Here is a 20,781-nt window from a genome sequence, read left to right on the forward strand (position 1 = left end):
TTTTGTTACTTATTCAGATGCTATTACACTTGGCAAAGGTTAGGGGACCCCTGGCTTACAAGTTGGTCCTTAGTTTCTTTTGTATCCTCCATTTCTCCTAAATGAGAAATCTTGCCATGAATTTCATCTAGTGTGTCCACCTTTATTTCTCCTGGTTTTCTCATTTATAACTATATTAACTGAGCAGTTTGCTAATCATGGTTATGGTTCAGGAATCAAGGTATTGCCAATCAGCTGACTGTCAGGGAGGCAACTCTTCATGTTTTGCTAATATCTTTACTCATGGGAGTGCCTTATAAGAAGTCAAATTGGTTAGCTCTATCAGAGGCTGTTGCTGAGTTACCTTCAGATGCAAGCAGAAATGCTGTGTAAACAGCTGCAATATCTGGGGGTAGGTGTAATTGCACCATGTGTATGGAATTACTTATTTTGGACGTCATTTAAAACACCACTTGTCTTTTACTATGCCTTGGTATAGAAAGTTGAACTGCAGGATTTCAAAATGCACAAAATTCTTCCCAGACTGAGATTTCTTCGAGGTTCTCTTTGCAAATGCATCAGACCTAGAAGTAGTGGAAAGTACTCTTTTTCATTGGGAAGAACTCTACTTATGGTAGAACTGTATATGGAGCAGTGTGCCCCTTCAAATGCTGCCTGTTCTTAATATGCTTTCAACATCAATGCAATGACATTCACAACCTAGACCTTCAATTTTGTGTCAGGTTTTCCAGGATACCTTTTTTACTTTTGTGTTTGTGCTTGGTGAACTATGGTCAGTAGAAGCTTCATTTTCTGTATGAATAGCATGTAGAAGGGCTATTTTCTCTACAGGCTCAAACTGTGGGTGAAACGAGTTTGTGTCTTAGAAAGGCAAGACAATATGCTTTAATAGTGATTGCTTCCTGCCTTGGGAACTTTTTAGTTACCAGCTGGTTGGTCTTAATTGGAAACATAGTGCAAATTACTTATCTGACTTTAGCTTCTCTTCCTTGAAAAATACATTTTTTTAATTTTTTTTTTTTTTTTTTTTGCCAAGAGGAATATAGTAGATACACTTAACATTTTTAGGAGCTGTGGAAACTTCCATTTAGAAAGGAAGGAATGGTCATTTAGTAACATTGTACTTTTCACCTGAGCTCTGAATATGTCATCTCTTGTCAAAATAGAAAATGCTGATGAGTTGTACAACTTTGTGTTGTATGGATTATTGCTTAGTAAAAAAAAATAGTTTAATTTTTTTAAACTGGACACTAGAAAGTTCAAATTATGATTTCAATGCAATTGAGTCATTAAAGTAAGAATTTTGCAAATGGCAAGCACAGTTTTGTTTGCACGGAAAGAGCTGTGAAATTTGCAGGTATACAAGATTCTGGTTTAATGTAAATGCTAGTATAGTGCAGTACCAAATGCAGAGTTAAGTGAAAGGTTAATAGCTGCCTAATTGTTATTTGTCATATTAGGGAGTTGCTTGTTTTTATTTAAAGATTGCAGTGTTGTCCTAAAGCTACAGTGTTGGTATACATTTTAGTATTTTCAGACTCTAGAACGATTGATTATTTTTTTTTTCTCTCTTTTTGACAGTCAAGAATTCCTTCAGTGAAGAACTTAAAAAAATAACAGTAAGTAAAACCACTTAATATTTTTTTTTTAATCTGTCAAATGATTATATAAAAACAACATAGATCTGTGAAGAAGGATGCAGTTTCAGAATGTTTTGCTTGAGATGAATGCACTTCTTACAACTTTAATGTTTTAATTTCTTTGTTTTTATCTCTGGCAATATAACTAGGATTACAACATTTGGTGGGGGCATGCTGGTTGCTTTATATACTAAGAAAATGTTACATAATTTGTGTTGTAGAGCTCTGAGGAAAAAATATGTTGTTTTAAGTTTCAATGCTTAATTTATCAGTTTATCTCTTACTGTTGCCATTTGGCTTGTCAGCCTTGAAAGGACAGCTAGTAAGAGATGATTGACTTGAAACTCCAGCATCTTATTTAGTGCCGTAGAAGAGCAAGGGTTAGCCTCCTTCAGAAAATGGATTAAAAAGTTTCTTTTTCACCTTGATTCTATTCTGTTACTTGTTCCTATATTCACTCTTTCAACTGGAATATTGGGATTCCTTTAATGGTGATGTCTCAAAAATTGTTTTCTATATTATCTGTAGTTCTTCAGCATGTGTTTTGGTGGTTCTCTCTTCTGGCCTTCAGTCTTTCTGCCTGGACTGTAAACATAGTGATCTGCTTTTGCTAGGCATATATAAGCAAGTATTACCAGATAATTGTGTAGTGGGTTTTGTTGTGGTTTTTTTTTTCTCTTTTTTTTTGGTTGGTTGGTTTTTGTTTTGTTTGGGTTTTTTTTTGTCTAGGATTGAGCTCTGAAAAAGTGAATAACTGTATTTTAGGTAGGTGGCCTTGGCTAGTTACTTGGGAAGAAAATGTATCTTTTGAATAAATTGAATTTTGTGGAGTAAATTCTGAGGTTTCTTTCAGAATTACTTTAGTAGTGCAGAGAGAATGCATCTTGTGCTCTGAACTTGACAGCTTGAGAACCTGTTTATGTTACTTTCTCCTGTGTTTCTTCTGTATTGTTCCATAGTAATCCTACTCCATGCTTGATTGTCCATTAGCTATGAAGGTCATATTGTTCAGTTCCTTCCTTTATGTGGTCTGACCATTAATGTAAGAAAAAATAATTTTGACACAAAAATATTTCACATGTGTGTGTCTCAGTGTAGCTATTAGTGAAGTCATGTGTGTGCGTGTAGTAGAGGACTGATTTTCCTTTTCTGCCATGCCCAGTATTTTCCAGCCAGGAAATGAGTTAATAAGGTTGGTTAATTTCCTGAGAAGTATCAACTATATCAATTTAATCTCGATGATTTTTGTAGGACCAGAATAAGGAGAGGTGATGCTGGTTGATACCGTCTATGGGAATTGATTTGTCAAATGTTTGATCAATGAAAGTAGCGTTCTGTTATTTGGTAGTAGTTTTCTTATGGAAAAAAATTGGAGCATTTAGATTTTAAAATTGTCACACAATGCTGGTGCATCAGGGAATGAAACTTAAAATATGTTTAATCTTTTTCAATGTGAGTATAACCAGCAGATGCACAAACTGGAAAATTACTTTCCTTGCATATTTTCTGAATAAAGGCTCTAGTCTTATCTCAGCATTTGATTCTGCTCCAGGAGTCAGAGCCAACTTAAAAAACAAACAAAAACATGGTTTAGAATGGCCTTTAGTACTCATTGTATGTAATTGCAGGTTCCTTATCCTTGTATTTTGAATAATTCATTCTAATATAAAATGTTTCTGGATATATTTCAATGAAATTGCTCAATATCTTGGTAAAAAAGTTTTACTCCACTGTAAGTAATTATATGGCATTTCATATTCATGCTTGTTTTGGGAATTAGGCCTTTTTATACTAGTGGCATACGTAGGAACTATCAACAAGATTGTATTGTCTGCAGCTCTTTTTTTGTTGTTGCTGTTTTGTTTTTTAATTACGTTACTGTAGTTTGAAGACAGACAGCAAAAATCTTTGCTCTGAATTTTATGTGGGAATATGAGTAGCCGGTGCTTCAGTGTGGCTTGTCACTGCACATTTATTAAGAATAAAACTTTTATTTTCACATGGCAGATATATAAAAAAAAAAAAAACCACCCCCCCAAAACCAAACAAAAAAACCAACCAACCTACCAAACTTCTTTTGGGTCATTGCACTATTCTCTCAGTAGTATTAAAATAACCTTTTGAGTTGTCACTTTTAACTGGCAGATTCATCGGAGTCCAGGCTGCAATCTAGTTTAGTTTCAGTCAGGATCTGAAAAATCAATATTATGAACACTTTGATTCAAAATATACTACTTGCATCATTGTTGATGTGTGAAACACTACAGCTTTCCACCTGTATGTGTAAAACCTCCCCCCCCCCGATATATAAAGATTTTGGGGCTAAATGGAAGAAAATACATCTCTATGAATGTTTGTTTTAACATTAATGTGTTTTTCTAATTCTAGGAAGATGACATAAGTCTCATGATGAACAGCTTATATGCACTTCATGATAAATTGGCACAAGTAGCAGGTAACACTTTAAAAATATTGTGACTAAGTGTTATGGCAACAGCTACAAAGAAGTCTATGCTCAGATAGTGATTTGCAACAACGGATATATGCTGGGTCCCTGAGCCAGTTAAAGTTCCATTTTTGGGAAACTGGAAATCCCATTTCTAGTTCAATTACACTGCCTTTTTCACCAGTATAGCACCTTTTATTGCAGCATTTTTTAGTTAACGGGATAGGCTGTTGAATATTGTGATCCTGTATAGTTTTTGATCTAATGTCTTAACCCTTTATTAATCTGTTCTCATTAAAAGGTTTAAATATGCTATATGTGGAGAGGAATATGTATTTCTTTTAAAAGTGGTTATTTCACTATAGTGAAAAAATGTCTGAAGACCAAAATATTTCACAACAATCAGACAGTGCTTACTAATACAGTGAACAGTAGTGGTTGAACAAGATTGCCTTGTTAGACAACATAGTCCAACTTAACCATACTAATTATATAGTATTGAAAAGTACTGTACATAGTAATGTGTCAGAGTTGGTGTTTAGGATTAGTATTAATTATTGAATATTCACAGTAAAAATACAGTTCTGTTGCCTGGAGTCATAATTAACACAGCTTTAAACTGCAGAGATATATACACATCACAATCAGGAAATAATAGAGTTAAGACTGTTTATTATTTTGGCATCTGGTGAGTGTGAGTTACAGCAGAATCCATTTCATGACTATTAAGCCATTTGTTTATCACCCTTGCTTATTTAATCCATAATATGTTTAGGAGGCAGTGGTTCAGTTTTTGTTTTTTAAGCCTTACTGTTCTTTGTGCCAACTATTTGTTTCACAACAGCAAGGTTCACCAAGAAGTCTTTCCCACTATTATCAGATGCTATAGACACTTCTTAAACATTAAAAAAAAAAAAAAATGTGGAAACAACTCTGTGTCAGATATGAAGCTAACAATTTAGTATGTCAGGGCTATATAGAAAATCTGTGAGAAATTTGAGCAGCTCTGTAATACTTTTTAAATTGCATGAGTAACCTTAGAATCCTAGAATCATTTCGGTTGGAAGAGACCTTTAAGATCATCAAGTACAACCATCAGCCTAACACTGACAGAACCACCACTAAACCATGTCCCTAAGCACCATGTCTACATGTCTTTTGAATACCTTCAGGGATGAGGTATCCACCACTTCCCTGGGCAGCCTGTCCCAATGTTTGATAACCCTTTCAGGGAAGAAATATTTCCTAATATCCAACCTAAACCTCCCCTGGTGCAACTTGATGCCGTTTCTTCTTGTCCTGTCACTTGTTAGGTGGGAGAAGAGACCGACCCCTACCTCACTACAACCTCCTTTCAGGTAGTCATACAGAGCAATAAGGTCTTCCCTGAGCCTCCTTTTCTCCAGGCTAAACAACCCCAGTTCACTCAGCTGCTCCTCATAAGACTTGTGCTCTAGACCCCTCGCCAGCTTCATTGCCCTTCTGTGGACACACTCCAGCATCTCAGTGTCTTTCTTGTAGTGAGGGTCCAGAACTGAACACAGTATTCGAGGTGCGGCCTCACCAGTGCTGAGTACAGGGGGACAATCGCTTCCCCAGTCCTGCTGGCCATGCTCTTTCTCATACAGGCTAGGATGTTATTGCCTTCTTGGCCACCTGGGCACACTGCTGGCTCATATTCAGATGGCTGTTGACTACCACCCTTGGGTCCTTTTCTGATGACAGCTTTCCAGCCACTTGGCCTTGTTTAACATCATACTGTTGGCCTCCGCCCATCGATCCAGCCTGTCCAGATGCCTCTGTAGAGCCTTCCTACCTTCAAGCAGATCAATGTTCCTGCCCAACTTGGTGTTGTCTGCAAACTTACTGAGGGTGCACTCGATCCCCTAGTCCAGATTGTTGATAAAGATACTAAACAGAACTGGTCCCAGTATTGTGCCCTAGGGAACACAACTGGTGACTGGCCACCAACTGGCTATAACCCCATTCAGCACAACTCTTTGGGCCTGGCCATCCAGTCAGTTTTTTACCCAGTGAAGCATACACCCATCGAAACCATGAGCAGCCAGTTTTTCTAGGAGAATGCTGTGGCAAATAGTGTCAAAGGCTTTATTAAAATCCAGGTAAGTAACATCCACAGCCTTTCCTTTGCCCACTAAATGGGTTACCTTGTCGTAGAAGCAGATCAGGTTAGTCAAGCAGGACCTGCCTTTCATAAATGCATGGTGACTGGACCTGATCACCTGTTTGTCCTGTACGTGCCATGTGATAGCTCTTACGATGATCTGCTCCATAACCTTCCCTGGCACTGAGGTAAGACTGACAGGCTTGTAGTTCCCTGGGTCCTCATTCCAGCCCTTCTTGTAGATGGGTGTCACACTTGCTATCTTCTAGTCAACTGGGATGTCCCTGGTTAGCCAGGACTGCTGATAAATGATGGGAAGTGGCTTGGTGAGCGCTTCCGCCAGCTCCCTCGGTACCCTTGGGTGGATCCCATCCAGCCCCCTAGACTTGTGTGTGTCTAAGTGGTGTAGCAGGTCACTAACCATTTCGTCTTGGATCACATGGGCTTGATTCTGCTCCCTTTCCTAAAAGCTTTCTGCAGAAGCTTTTTGTTTCCAGAACATTTACAATATTTGCAGTGAATAAAATAGTTACTTGAACAGAACCCACAAATTTCTTCTTGTTTACTTTATTCTTTAACCCAAGAAATAATGAAAGAATGATGGTTAACCTGAGTGCATGCAAAATAGTAGTTGCTTTAGTCTTCGTTTTGTTTCTTTCTGACTGTGAATACCTTGCAGTGTTGCTCTTTCACACGTCAATTACATCTTGATACATTTTTGTTTCAAACTGTTTCATACTTAATAGATGGTAGTAGATAATTCTGTACTATAAATCATTTGGGCCAAAAGATTTTTTTTTTTCCCATGTGGGGTAGCCAACCTGTGGTGCATAGGAATGTCTTACAAGACCCACAGCTGTGTGCAGTAGAGCCTTGACTTGTGTGAAGAGGAAGTAATGGGTTATGCTACTTCCCTCCTTCTTTTGAAAAGAAAACGTAACAGCTTGCTGTTCTCAGTGTCATCTGGTCCTCCAGTGGCCATACAGTAAGCAGTGTACTTCCCCGGACAAAAAGGTTTGGCACCTCATTTCTATGTGAAAGAAAGGGAGTTTTCTTCATTAGCTGGGACTTACTTATGTGCATGTACAGTTACAAAAATGTTTACCTGTCTGCCTTATGAGAGGAATGTATATGCTTCAAGATGACTGCTTTCTTTCCCAGGTCTCAAAGGTGCTTTAATCTCTTAGTCTATTCCTGGCCAGGAGACTCTTCAGTACTTACTTTCAAAAAAAGTACAGCTATACTTTCTGGTTAGACGATCCCCAAAACTGAAGCTGTATCATGAGATTACCTGGTTGCTCAGCAGAGTAGCTTTCATACAGCCTGAAGAATGACCTAATTCAACTGTATTTAGACAGAAGTTATCCTCAATGCCAAGTTTCTTAAGGTATGCGAGGAAGAAGTCTGCCATCCACTTTTGAATACCATATTGATGTAGACCTGGCACAATATCTGGAAGCTGTTTAAAAGTTATAGAACAGGGGAAGCTGTTAAAGATGCACAGTTTAAAAGTGTTGATCTTGTACGCAGTGCATCACTTCAAAAGAGAGAAGTAAAGGAATATAGTTTTACTAAAAGTGATGCTTTTCAGGTCTCTCTGTCACATACTTGGAAAAGTTTCTCTCATTTCATACTTGGCTATGAATCATTTGTTCATGTTATAACTATTAATGTTAAAAAGGCAGGCTGGAAACTTGCAATAGTCTGTTCTGTTAAGCTTTATTCAACATCTTGACTACCATAAAGATGGTCAATGCAGAATTTGTTTTCGAGCCCACGTTGTTTTACTAGACATTTTCTACTTTTACTGAGATAATTTCTTGCCTTGTCAACTTCAATTGGGGAGCAAGTGATGGAGCTTTTATTTTTAGAAGGTAAAACTCTGAAAGTCAGGGTAACATTTCGTTAATTTTATGAGTTAATATACTATGTTCCAACTGTAGATGCCTATTCTGTACTGTGGTGCTCTGATATGATGTAAAATGATTTAATTATCCTATATAAAAATAGATTGCCTTTAATGCATCACTGTTCTCAGAATTACTAGTCTGCCAAACCTGTGGTGAGTAATGCCTACCTCACAAGAAACTAGAGGCAGAAGCAGTATCTACTCATCCTGTTTTGAGTTGAAGTTTGTGTTCCTGTCTAATGGTTCAGCCTTTCTTCAAAGCAGCAACTTTTTTATAGACATATATATTTCAGTGCCTAACATTTTATCCTAAACCAAAACATGTGCTTTATTTAAATTAGACTTCCTTCAGACATATGTTAATTACTGGATGTTTTGGTCTTTCATGGAGAGACTTCAATAGATCATGTCTATTTTCAGTCAGGCTTGCAAAATGAATAAACCTAACCCCTATATCCACAAGAAGTAGCCAGCTCCCCACAGGTATGACCCTACTTTCTTGTACAGATTTTTTTTTTTTCTAGTTAGATGTTTCTTTTGCTTGGCATTCTCCCCAGAGTGATGATCTATCAGATTTAGATGGTTTCCTTCTGAGCTAATGGACAACACGGGTCCTTGAGATGCGGGGGGGGGAGGGGATTAGACTTCCATATGTAATAAAGCTTACTGATTAATCCATGGCTGGAAGAAAATCCTGGCAAAACACTAGATATTACTTAATATTAATTTCAAATGCCAGCTATGGGCTCTCTGTTCTGTCATTCTCCTTAATCTTTAGTTCTTCAGGTAACTGATACTGTGCTGTTTCTGACCAGTGATTTAAAGACTATTTAGCAAGTTTTGGTTTTCAACAGTGTTACTAAACTGTTGAATTTGCCTTGGGGAGATTAGGCATTCTTACTTGCTCTCACAACACTTGTTCTGCGCTTGCTTTTCTTCAGCTACCCGCTTTAGTGTCCTGCTGCAAGTAACCTGTAAGCATGAGACCTGCTAAACAAATGTTTTATACACTGTTTGCTTTTTATATTGGTTGACTATGTCACATCACAATATAAGCTAGAGATCTGTGCTAAATCCATGTCTTCCTTAAAGTATTAGATTTCCAGTGGGTTTTGGTTCTGGTACTTTAAGAGAATGATGTACATTGTAAAGCAAATATTTTAAATTTTTGAATATTTCTGTTAAGTGTATATCCTGCAGCTCATAAATTAAACTAAATGCCCAAATGAAAGTCAGTTTCAAATATTCTAGCCTGCCTGGAAAAGCAGATCTGACTTATTTTCTGTATTGAAAGCAATTGTGAGAACATACTTAAATGTTTGGTTTTTTTTAAACTGAGGCTTTAGTTGCATTTTGTTAGTATTTCTAGAAGAACTCAACTTCTTATGTGGCTTGCCCAAGTACAATAACATAAAGGTAATTTTGTGATCCTTGCTGGGATGTGTTACCTATTGCCTCCCTACAAAGGCAAGTAGAATGGTTCTCTGATTGCACTTGAAATCCAAGTGATCTGTGCCCAAGAAAAGTTTGAGCACAAAGATCCATGCTTTCTGTAAGCTCGCAATAGACGTTTTAACAGAGGGGCAGTTTTTACCAAGAGCTTAGACTTATCTTGCAGCAGACCTGTGTAAAGTTTTTTTCCCTCTGCTTCAGTTTTATTCCTGGATATAGGGCCTCACATGGAACAGTTGGGAAACATTTTTGGCTCAGACTATGGAAAGTGGGTTTTCATGCCAAGTGGTTAATGATTGCACCAAAGTTATTCAAAGTAAGCCTTCATTTGCAGAACTATTAGCTAAAGCAGTGACTGAAATGGCATATAGGAATATCCTGCTGTTTGCAGTAAAACAGAAGGTTGTCTGACTTGTGAATTGCCTAACTTTCTGGAGGCTTTCAAATTCATGAGTTTCTCAGAAGAAAGCTGTTAAATGGTTCTTAGCAATAGATGGGTTAGAATGAGAAACTGCATCTCCAACAGCTTTTTGTACAGGACTGAAACTCTAACTCTGATTAGCTTACTCATTTAAAGAGTGGGAGGCAAGATGAAAGTGACTTTTTTTCTCCCCCCAGCATTGCATGAGGGTAATTTGAACTGATGGGGCTCAGACATTGTCAGAGCCTAGACAGCAAAGGCATTTTTAACTGTTAAACTTGTTCAGACAGAATATAGTCTGAAAAAGAAAAAATCAGAAGCAGGACTGCAAAGAAGCTGTCTACTGGTTTTTGAAGATGAGACCAGAAGCTGTGAAATCAGTGTGGTGGCTGCATGCTGCATACTGCATAAAAGTAATTCCTGGAAGAAGACAAAAAAGATTAGAATTTAAAACTACTAAAGTAATCCACTAGTCTCCCATCTAAGGGAGCTTTTTATTGTCTTATGAGAATACAATATTATCTCTTACAAGATTGAAAATCCAAAACGAATTCTGAAACTTATTTTTAAGAATTCATTTTTCACAGTCTGGTCTCCTGCTTGTGTGTTTTGTTTGTTTTCTTTTCTGTGTATTAACCTTGCCCGTTATATCCTTTCATATTTCATATATGAACTTTCCTGCTTACCTAGATAATTAAAAAACAAAAAACCCAAACAAAAGCTCCTAAGCAGAAGGGTCTCATCCCTCTGCTCTCACAAGCTGTTTTGTTCGGTCAAATTATGACTGGCTTGCTTTTTCTGTATTACAAGGACCCCAGGAAGACTTCAGGTCTTACCAAACAATGAAAAAAAGCTTAAATGGATGAATATTTATCAGATTTGCTCATGTCACACAACTTAATACCCAATTGAGACTGTACATATGTCTTCTACAGAGTTACATTTTGGGTTTGTTGTATTTATTCCATCAGTTCTAGATTTAAAACAATGTTTACACTAGAGATGGTATGAGTATGATATATAGTTATCCTAAGTCTGCTAATCTTGAAACACGAAATCACTGATGATTACACCTGTAAATTTACAGGTTGTAGAGTTTATGCTGCACAAAAAGAATGTCTGCCTAAATAACATACAGGAATAGGCCACAACTCTGGTTCTGGTGCTGACTTCTAAATTCAGACTGTTTTTGGGGAAGGGTGGTATCACTTTTCACCAGTGATCTTTGTAGTTTTGCTATTACAGTGGACTTGGGCACTTTGAAAGTCTAAGATGTTGCATGTTAATTATCAGGTCCCTGAATTTCTAAAGTTATATCTTTTTTGCTCAGTGCTTGATTGAAAATACATGCATGCACACAGGCTTAGTTCCAGCAGTGCTTCTAGACAGGATAGCATATGAGCACTCTTAAAAACAGTGTTCCTATTTCTCTATAACCCAACAGTAAGAGAAGAACGTCCCTGTTATGATGTGCTTGCAAGGCCAAATTCACTTAAATCTGTTGAAGTGCATTGAACAAAACTTTTCTTTAGCAGTCTGAGGAGGACTTTTGCTTCATAGAAACACTTCTTTGGAACTCCCTACTGTGAATGGGACATGAAGATGCTTCTCCATAACTTGCTAGTGTTTCCTGATTTTTTGCTCAGATTGCCTCAAATGTTCTTGTTTGTATAGGGAATTAATACTTGAAGTTGCTTCATATAAAGGATGTTTCAGTGTGGAGTAATTCCAACTTTAAATACTTTGTAAGAGTTATAAGGAAAGGTTTGTATTTTGTATATACATGAATATCTTAAACTTTTGTAGCCTTGCTGTGGCTTTGGGAATAATACAGCTTGGCATAAGTTCAGGAAGGTAAGACAGGCGTAACCCTCAGCCAGTGAAAGACTGGATTTGTTGTTTCTTATTTTATTGTTTTGGCACAGTAAAAGCATAGTTAGAGATACGAAGTTGTTTGTGGTGTTTTTTATTTTTTAAAGAAAGATTGGGGAAAAAGAGTTATTTGCTACTCCCTGACAGTTCTTCAGAAATGATGGCCTAGTGATAGATAAAACTGGTGTTAGACCATTTCCTTTTCTGTGTGACTTTGTGTTGGCATGACTGTCGCTACATCCTTTTGCATGAATTGGGTACCTTCAGTTTAGCAAAGAAAATCAGGAAGATAGTAGGACATGGCTGTGAGGACTGACTGTGCATATAACACCTTATTTCCTGACTACTTCTGCATACTTTCCAAAAGAATTAGGAGGATGGCAAAACCAGCAGTTTCAGGCAATATTGGGATTTTTGTGCATGTTCAGGAAGGTGATGAGTTATTGTGATAACTTTAACTAATCTGGAATGTAGTAACTTCATAGTGCCTGAAATAATATTATGGATATGTTGCAACTGGAACTAACTTGGTCTGTATAGAAGATAATACATGTTTCAGAGTAAATGGAAATTACTTGGAAGAGGTTGAGTCAGGGTACAGCAACTGTTTTATGGTAATGTCCTCTTTGATAGTTCTTCATACTACATTTTGTTCTACTTTCAGTGTAAATACCAAAATAAGCTTTCTGAGCAGTACATGAAGTTGTATTGATGTGATTTGTACATACTATTAGCTGTGACAATTGTCAGTGTTAACTTTTTTGGAGGAGAAATTTGTCCAGGGATTATTCCATACTCTTAGTGGAACTTGTGAGAATTGTTGAGCTACTGCTATTTGTGCAGATTGTGTTAACCATAACCTTGTGTTTAGGTGATTTTATTTTATATAATACAGTAATAAGCAGACCAAAATAAACAAAAGTTTAATTTTACCAGGGGAACATGAATGTGGCAGCTCTATTCAAAGAAATCTTACCGTCCAGGAGGCAGCTGCATATTTAAAAGTAAGCAAACGAGGTATTTTTCATTGGTTCTATATAAGATTTGTGTAACTTATAATTTGTAAGGCCTGGTTTCATATCTAGTGTATTGACTAAAATTTACTTTAGTATTGAATATTATTTGGAAATGTTTGGAATTGATGTCTTTAATGTATGCTGATTAATATTTTTATTTGGGCGTGTAGCGAGGTTTTAAGGGAGAGGAAAGGTGAAAGAAACTGGCTTAATTGCAATGACAGTGTAGATAGTAGTGCTTCAATGGCATGCGGGTTTTTTTCCCCTTTAGTTAAAACATGAGGGCATAATTTGAATTGATGGAGATTGTTGACCAACATGAAAATTGTAAATTTATAAAATTCAAATCTCTAGAAGCTTCTCCAGAAATCTGCGTACTATGTTTTGAGACATAGTAGAAAAGGATACTGTCTTACTTTCTTTGGGAGGAGAGGTTGATGTGTGGATCTGTGCAGCAGGCCTGACAGCAGCAGCTGTACAGAGACACCGTTCATTGATACTTTAAATAGTATAAATGGTCAAAAAAGGCCTTTTTGTTAATTTGATGGGTGTGCAGTATTATGAAATCCCACTCTCTGCTGTCATTCTCTTGCCTCGCTCCCCAAATAAAAGATGACTCTTGCCTTGTCTTGACAGCTGTAGGGTTTATTTTAGCCCATGTCGGTATACCCTTCAGTGGAAAACTACTTGAAGCTTTTAAAAGGCTGAGAGTATAAGATTTCTTTGATTGAACGGGGGCGGCAGTTAAGCTGATGTGACTTTTCATATACAATGTATAGAAATTTTACATTTTGGCAAATGTTTACGTACTAGACAAAGGGGCAATGTTAAGAGCATCCTGAAGAAGTTGCTAACACAGGTTTACGGTTTGGCTATGATATTCTATATCTCTTAAAACCAGTGAGTTGTGGGAATACACTGGAAAAAATTTAGTTGATGCCAAATAACTGATGGTCTTACCTCTCTGTTGTGCTGAAAGAATCACAGTTGTTATCATAAGGACTGTTTTAGCTCTGATAAGAAGCTCAAATTTCACATGAATATTGTGACTTTGTACAAAATCTCATTTCACCCTACAGTTCCTCATTTTGGGAGTATAATATCACTCCGTTGCAGAATTTGTATTCAGTTATAAAACTTTATATTTTACTTTCAAAGTGAAAATAAAACAGTTACTGTTTTTTCTTAAGTGCTTATCCTTTAATTCTAGGCCAGTTACAGTATGTGAAGTTCAAAAAAGATGGAGATAAATCTTTCTGGAAATTATAATTTCAAATACCATAGTAACTTCCATTTTTGCTTTTCTTTTTCTGCAGAAGAACATGCAAGGTGAACTATGGAGACAGCCTTAGCTCAGATAGCAGTGAATGTTCTCCTATGATAGCTGATATAAACTAATTTTTAAACAAAAAATCAACTTCTATATAGTAATATCAATTCTTGAACCACAAACACAGGACTATTTGCAAAACAGCAGTTAAAATTTATTTACTACTGAAGTAGATTTTCAACGGGCACCACCTAGTGGCTGAATAATTTTTTTCTTGCTGTAGGTTAGAATTGTTAATAAAACAGTGAATGTGGCTTGAATTTTCAAACAGTCCTTAACTTGAGGAGTGCTAGTAAGTCTGATAGCCGCTCATAGCTTGTATAGATTAACTTTGTGCAGTGGACATTTATGCAAAATTTGAAGAATCAAGAACAAAACCACATAGGTTTGGCTACTATTCTGTGCAGTATCTGAATTTTATTGTGGCAAGATAACTTTCTGTTTATTTACAAATTACTCATTAATATTTGTCTTTTGACAGAATTTAGATCCAGAATACGAAAGTGTACTTAACACAGCATTACAATGGATCTTGAATAGTGGGGAAGACGTTGGTATAAAGTAAGTGGCCTTTATTTCTTAACTTAATTTCTTCTAACAGAATGTGTCCTTTTTCATAAATACTGTATATTTTTGAATAGGTGTCTCGGCAATGACCCTAATGAGATGCATGTCAGTAATGTGACAGATGTGAAGTATCTGGAATCCACTAGTCCAAAGATGTCTTTCAGGTGTCGTTTTCGCCGTGCATTTATTAATGTAACTCACAGATTATCAATATTGTTTTTGGGTAAGTTAATTAAAAAAAAAAAATCTTTTTTTCTGTTATAACTTGTGTTTATGTAAGTGCACAGGGAAAAGTAAACAGCATGTTTAGAGAAAGTTTTTGTTCAACCATAAAACTTGGAGTTCCTATCAGTACCTTGGTTACAATGCAGTTTCCTTCCCACTTCTGTTGCACCACTGTATTTTCACATTGGTTGCTATCCACTGCTGCTGTAGTCAGCTGAACATATTAATTCTTTAGGAACTCTGTTTTTCTACCTGCCAAAGCAACACCTTCTAGCTTTCAAAAATTCCACATTGAACTAATTTGAAAAAGCAAAATGCTCAGTAAAAAGATGCAACAGCCTTAATTTTGGTGATATTTCACTGTTGTTCAGGGAACTTTGGAAACATAACTACAGAAAAGATGGTTTTCCCAGTTTTAGGAAAAGTTGGATACCCAACATGGTTGTCACCAAAAAAGTCTTACATTTTACAACATAGTCTTAGAGGTATCTAGTCCTTTTGTAAGACTAATTAATTTAGTCTTTGATAGTTCTCTAGTTAAATAAACTTGAAATAATTTGAAACTTAATTCTTAACCATACTGAAAACTATGCAGTATAAAAATATGGTACAGCTGAGTGCAGACACTTCACTCCTTTCCATGTGGCTGGCTAGAAATATTGAAGATGGCAGAGTTCATCTCATGCACCTATTGAGTATTTAACATCTAAGTATCCTAGTACCCCTTAAGTATCCCAAGCTTATGAGCAGAAGACTTGAGACCTCTTCAGCAGCTTTTTGACAAGCCAAAAGAATCAGAAGCAAACTGTCATCTTTCTGGTAATAGGAGGGTTGAATTGGGATGCGGAGATGAAACTCAGTATCCATGTCAACTGCTGGTCTTGTCCATCATGCTGAGCAAATTGCTCTGTGTCTCAACTTTCTCATCTGTAATTAAGGTTAATATGAAGCACCTTTTCAAAAATAAACCACTGTTAGATGTATTGTCATTAAGTGACACACATTTTGGTCTAAAATGGTGTCCCTCAGTCTCCTTGATGTATCGGTTAACATTTCCTTGCCATCACTGGTATGAGAAACAAACTATGTAGCTATAATTTGTGTATGTGCGGTTTGCTTTTTTTTTTCCTCTATTGTTATGTGATCATGGGTATAGTGGTGCCCTCAGCCCGAGATAGGAGAAGGAGTAAGATTTTTATTTTCTACTTATGCTGCTGGCCTTCCTAACTAGATGGTCCTTTTGGGGAATAATCTTTAAGTAATAGAAAAAGACAGTGCAGTACTTCTTTACAGAGATACAAATCTGTAGCTGAACTAAAGCAGTCCAAGTTAATTAGTTTTGACCAGTATATCTAAAGCATGTGACATGTCTGTGAATTAGTGAATATTGTGCATTTTTAAATCTTAGTATGTTCTGAATTGTCAGTTGATATGACTCAATATGACTTTGAATTTTTTCAAATAGAATTGTTTTACTGTTTTTCTTCACAAATGGTAAAATTACAAATTATGGTCATGGGATATGAGGCTATTGTTAAAACAATTAAATGTTTTTCTAAAGGTAACTGCTTTTCAAAGTGTTAAGTATGTGTTAGTAAAATGCAAAATATTGACAGTGAGTACAGTGTATTTCACTAGCCTTGAAGTTTGAAGTATTTAAAAATGTTAGCTAGATCAACCAATTTCTGAAGTATGTGCTGTAAATTTTAAGTAACAAATGTTCTAATACTGTTTAAAAGAGTATTATCCATGTTAATGCAGGTATAGCAATGGTTTGGGGAGTCTTGCACTACATGAAATACCGTTGGGCAAAAGAGGAAGAAGAAACGAAGCAGATGTATGATATGGTGGTAAAAATCATAGGTATGGCTTCTGGAGTCACATGTGATGTATCTGTATCAGCTCTGTATAAGCTTCCAAAGTACTGGCATTAATTCAGTTATGTTTTCTGCCTGCATAGTTGTCAGTCATCAGTCATGCTGTTAGAATTTTTGGTGAAATGTGTGGTTCATGTGTTTCAGTTTTGTTTTTTTTTTTTTAATCATCTTTTAAACCTAATCAAATCTTTTGGTATGAAGATTGTAATTTGTGAATTACATCAACATGGCTATAATAAATTCCCATTGACTTGGTGGTATTTTATCTTACTATTGAAAACAAATATAAATGTGATGCTTGACTAAAAGTATGGTGACGTGTTGCTTTCTGTATCTATTTTTTCAGCTATCTTTGGCTAAAATATCCACTCCTAAAATGTGTGTTAGCTCTCAATTGCATCCTTAATGGCTTTTCATAGAAAAAGAAGCTGTTTAATTAGCCATTTTGAGCAGAGATTGTTACTAAAATAGAATGCATAATTGAGTTCTGAAATTCTGCCTTTCTACTTGAAGCCACGTTTTCAGTAGTTTGTGTTTGTAGTTTTTAAGCTCTGATTTGGGCTGCATTTTTACTTAAATTGTCTTAGTACTTTCATCTATGGCAATCATCTTAAATACAGAGATGGTAGACAAATCAGACCTGTTTCCCTGTTTTTACCATCTTCTTACCTTTTTTGTTTGCAAATCAATTTTGTTGGGGTGGGGGAAGGCACTTTATTTTGAAAGGTGGCTGTCTTTGCTAACAGTTAAAAGTATCAAGCAAGAGTAACTGCAAGAACTATTTTCCTTTATTCCAAAGTTATTTGGGGTACTTAGGCACTGTGTGTGCTTAGTTTTCTTGATTTGCCTTCAGCATGGTTAGGAGGAAAAATGTTTCAAAATGTCAAAAACACCTGAAGTTGAACAACTGAAATTTAGAGGGGTCTTCAGAGTAGCTGTTTATTGCCAGAATTTGCATGAACTACATAGTTACCCATTTTTCTTATGGTATCCTCAGATGTTCTAAGAAGTCACAGTGAGGCGTGTTCTGAAAATAAAGACTTGCAGCCTTACATGCCTATTTTACATGTGCGTGATTCTCTAATACCACCTCAGGACAGGTATGTTCTCACTACAGGTACTGAATTTCCTTGTGTGTAAGTAAGAAAAAATAGTAAAAATAAATTGGTCAATTAACTAAGTTAATTGCAGTAGGTTGCGTAGTGTAATATTTTGGAGATTCTTACTGACACAGATTGGGGAAAAAAACGTTGGATTTCTCTTACATGCTGGATGTCAGCTATGCAGGTTGTTATAAAGCTAACTTTGTAATTCTTGCTTCAATTTTTAAGGAGGAAAATGAGGAAAGTCTGGAGTAGAGCAGTTGACTTTCTTGCAGCCAATGAATCTAGAGTTCGCACAGAGACACGAAGAATAGGTGGTGCCGAGTTCTTGGTTTGGAAATGGATGCAACCTTCTGCAGCATGTGACAAAATTTTAGTAATACCATCGAAAGTGTGGCAAGGCCAAGGTATTGAAGTTCAGTTATATTTTGCAAATGTAATTGTTCTAATTTCTGCATCTAACTTCTAAATGGTATTTTGTTGCTTGAACATGAAAGACTTGTTTTCTCTCACACCTTTCATAACGATACTTAATGGTCAGTGCTGTTTCTCTGTCATCTTGTTCAACATATGTACTTTTTCTGTGCATTTAGTGTCTGCCTTTTTTTCAAGCAAAATGAGCTTGTCTGTTATAGCTACTGTAGAAATACAGCAGAGGGCATGTAGCCAAAATGCGTTGCTAAATACTCTTCAGTTGGTCAAGATCTCACATGCCTTATACTTACTGGAAGTAATGTAAATTGGTTGTATCTGAGCAAAGGTAAATTGGATCTTGTTGACTTGAGTTTCCTACTGTTAAAATTTAAGTCGGGTACCTAAAGACAGAATTTGGAGGAAGAGATGTTTATTTTGAAAGGGAAATTGCTGGGACAAAAGACTCCTTAATCAGCAGAAGATAGGTTTTAAGCATCTTCCTTTCTGTCATAAACGTTTTTCTACACTGTGCATTTGTATTTCAAGCTCTGTGGTGCAGCAAAGCATTTGCTTTAATAGAGGAGGCTGTTGTCATGCATGGATTTTGCAGTGGTCTGTCACTTTTCAGCTTTATCATAGAGCCAAGTGGCAAGAATTCAGTGGGTTTGCAGTTGTCTGTCTGCAGTGGTCATCTTTTCCTAGTTCTTCTTGTTTCTGCCTATCTTCATGTTAAGCTTCAGTTTTTGGGGTGTTTTTTTTTTTATTTTTTGGTCAATGAAAAATTGAAGCTGTAAGACTTGAATTCTGAGCTACAATAAAAAACAATGGTGACTTCTGAGTGTGAAGGTGAATGTTTAAAGTGAAATCTTAATTGCCGGTTGTTTAAATGTTGTGACTCTCTTGAAGAGTCTGTCTTGTCTTATGTTCTGTAATGCTGTGTTCTCTCTCCACTGGGACTGAAATAAATGCTGTGCAGAATCCTAGTTTATAAACTCATTGGCTTATTTTGATGGTGAGGGAGGAGGGATTGGTTGCTTCTCCAGTTTTTAGCTCAACTTTTTATACTGGATGTTATCAAGGTGTATCATGCATGACTTCTATGGCATTGAACCAGAAGCTGAAAAAAGCCTAGTTAAAAACCAAACAGACTTTCTGCCCTTCCTAGTCCCACTTAGACAACAAAAAAATTCCCACTGGCAAGCAACTGCCCTCTCATCTATGTTCTTCTTGAATATGCTAATTTTGGTCTTAGTTTAACTAATGCAAGTAGTAATAGGCTTCCTTCTTTTGCTTTTTACTGGTATACATTTTTATTTGTAAGAAAAAATGTTTTTATTGTTTCTTATAAAAGAGGGTACAGTTTAAAGTAGCTCCTTCCAATATGATTATTTCCTTTCCAAAGACAGACAGAAAGAACTTCTTTGTGGCCTGGAACATTTATGCCGTAGCAAGCTTGGTTGCCTGAGTGAAAGTACTGCTAACATTCTGGTTTTGTCCCAGACCGTTTGCATGTTTTCATAAGTTCTATGTATGCCTTCAGCCCTCAGGTCTTAACTTTTGCTGTTCTCTAAGTTCAAAGCAAAACCGAACAATTCTTTGTCAACTTGAAAAGCCAAATATTTTGAGACATTTGCAGATACTTGGCATGTTATCTGATGAGGGTCTTAATAGTCTTGGGACCCATTTCTTGTTTGTCTATGCAAAATATAAAGTTGGGATATCATAGACTTCTCAAAGTTATGCTACAAGTTTTAGCATTGTTTCTCATTTTTAAATCATTCTTTGGAAATCAGGGCTACTTTTTTAAAATACCTTGTGACTACTACTGCAGGCTTGAGGTTATGCAGTCATTGTGTTGCAGTAGTAGCGACGTGGCATTCTGCTGTGACAACTGTATTACATGATTTCAGTTTCTCAAAATTTTAGATGTGAATAGTAACATTATTACAAGAGTTGCAGAGCCTTTTCTTTCTAGGACATTGTTCATTAGTGATGTGCAAGTGCTTTAGGTGCAGTGCAGAAATGGTGGGTTTCATCAACAGCTGTCTCTGTTCCATCTCTCTAATACTGTTATGATCGGTTTTCAAACGCCTGAATTGAACATAGCTTCCGGAAGCTATGTACATTGTAAAGCTGAATCTTGTATGTAGTTTATTGTTCAATACAGGCTGTGAAACAGTAAAGTCCGCTTCTCATTTACTACTCATTTGCTCTCAGTTCTTCTTGTCCTGTTTGATTGCAGTATAAATCACTCCACAATGTTCTGTCCTGCATTAGAAATTGGACTGGGTTTTTCTTCATCTGGAAGACTTCTCAGTGTGTGATCGTTCAGGTGCTGATTTGCTACATGGAATATACATTCAAGACTCTCAACAGAACAGTAG

General features: G+C 36.5%; 1 protein-coding gene across 1 annotated transcript in view; it reads left to right on the forward strand.

Annotated features, from left to right (window-relative positions):
- The window catches only part of LEMD3 (LEM domain containing 3), a 53,719-nt gene that overhangs the window by 21,120 nt on the left and 11,818 nt on the right, over nt 1–20,781 (forward strand). The window contains exons 2-9 of the mRNA XM_082498503.1: nt 1,582–1,619; nt 4,029–4,095; nt 12,802–12,869; nt 14,693–14,772; nt 14,853–15,001; nt 16,765–16,866; nt 17,878–17,980; nt 18,212–18,390. Coding sequence (XP_082354629.1) covers nt 1,582–1,619; nt 4,029–4,095; nt 12,802–12,869; nt 14,693–14,772; nt 14,853–15,001; nt 16,765–16,866; nt 17,878–17,980; nt 18,212–18,390 — 786 coding nt within the window. The remainder of the gene's footprint in view (nt 1–1,581; nt 1,620–4,028; nt 4,096–12,801; nt 12,870–14,692; nt 14,773–14,852; nt 15,002–16,764; nt 16,867–17,877; nt 17,981–18,211; nt 18,391–20,781) is intronic.

The sequence above is a fragment of the Vanellus vanellus genome (genome assembly GCF_965231255.1).
Source record: "Vanellus vanellus genome assembly, chromosome: 1".
Lineage (NCBI taxonomy): Eukaryota > Metazoa > Chordata > Aves > Charadriiformes > Charadriidae > Vanellus > Vanellus vanellus.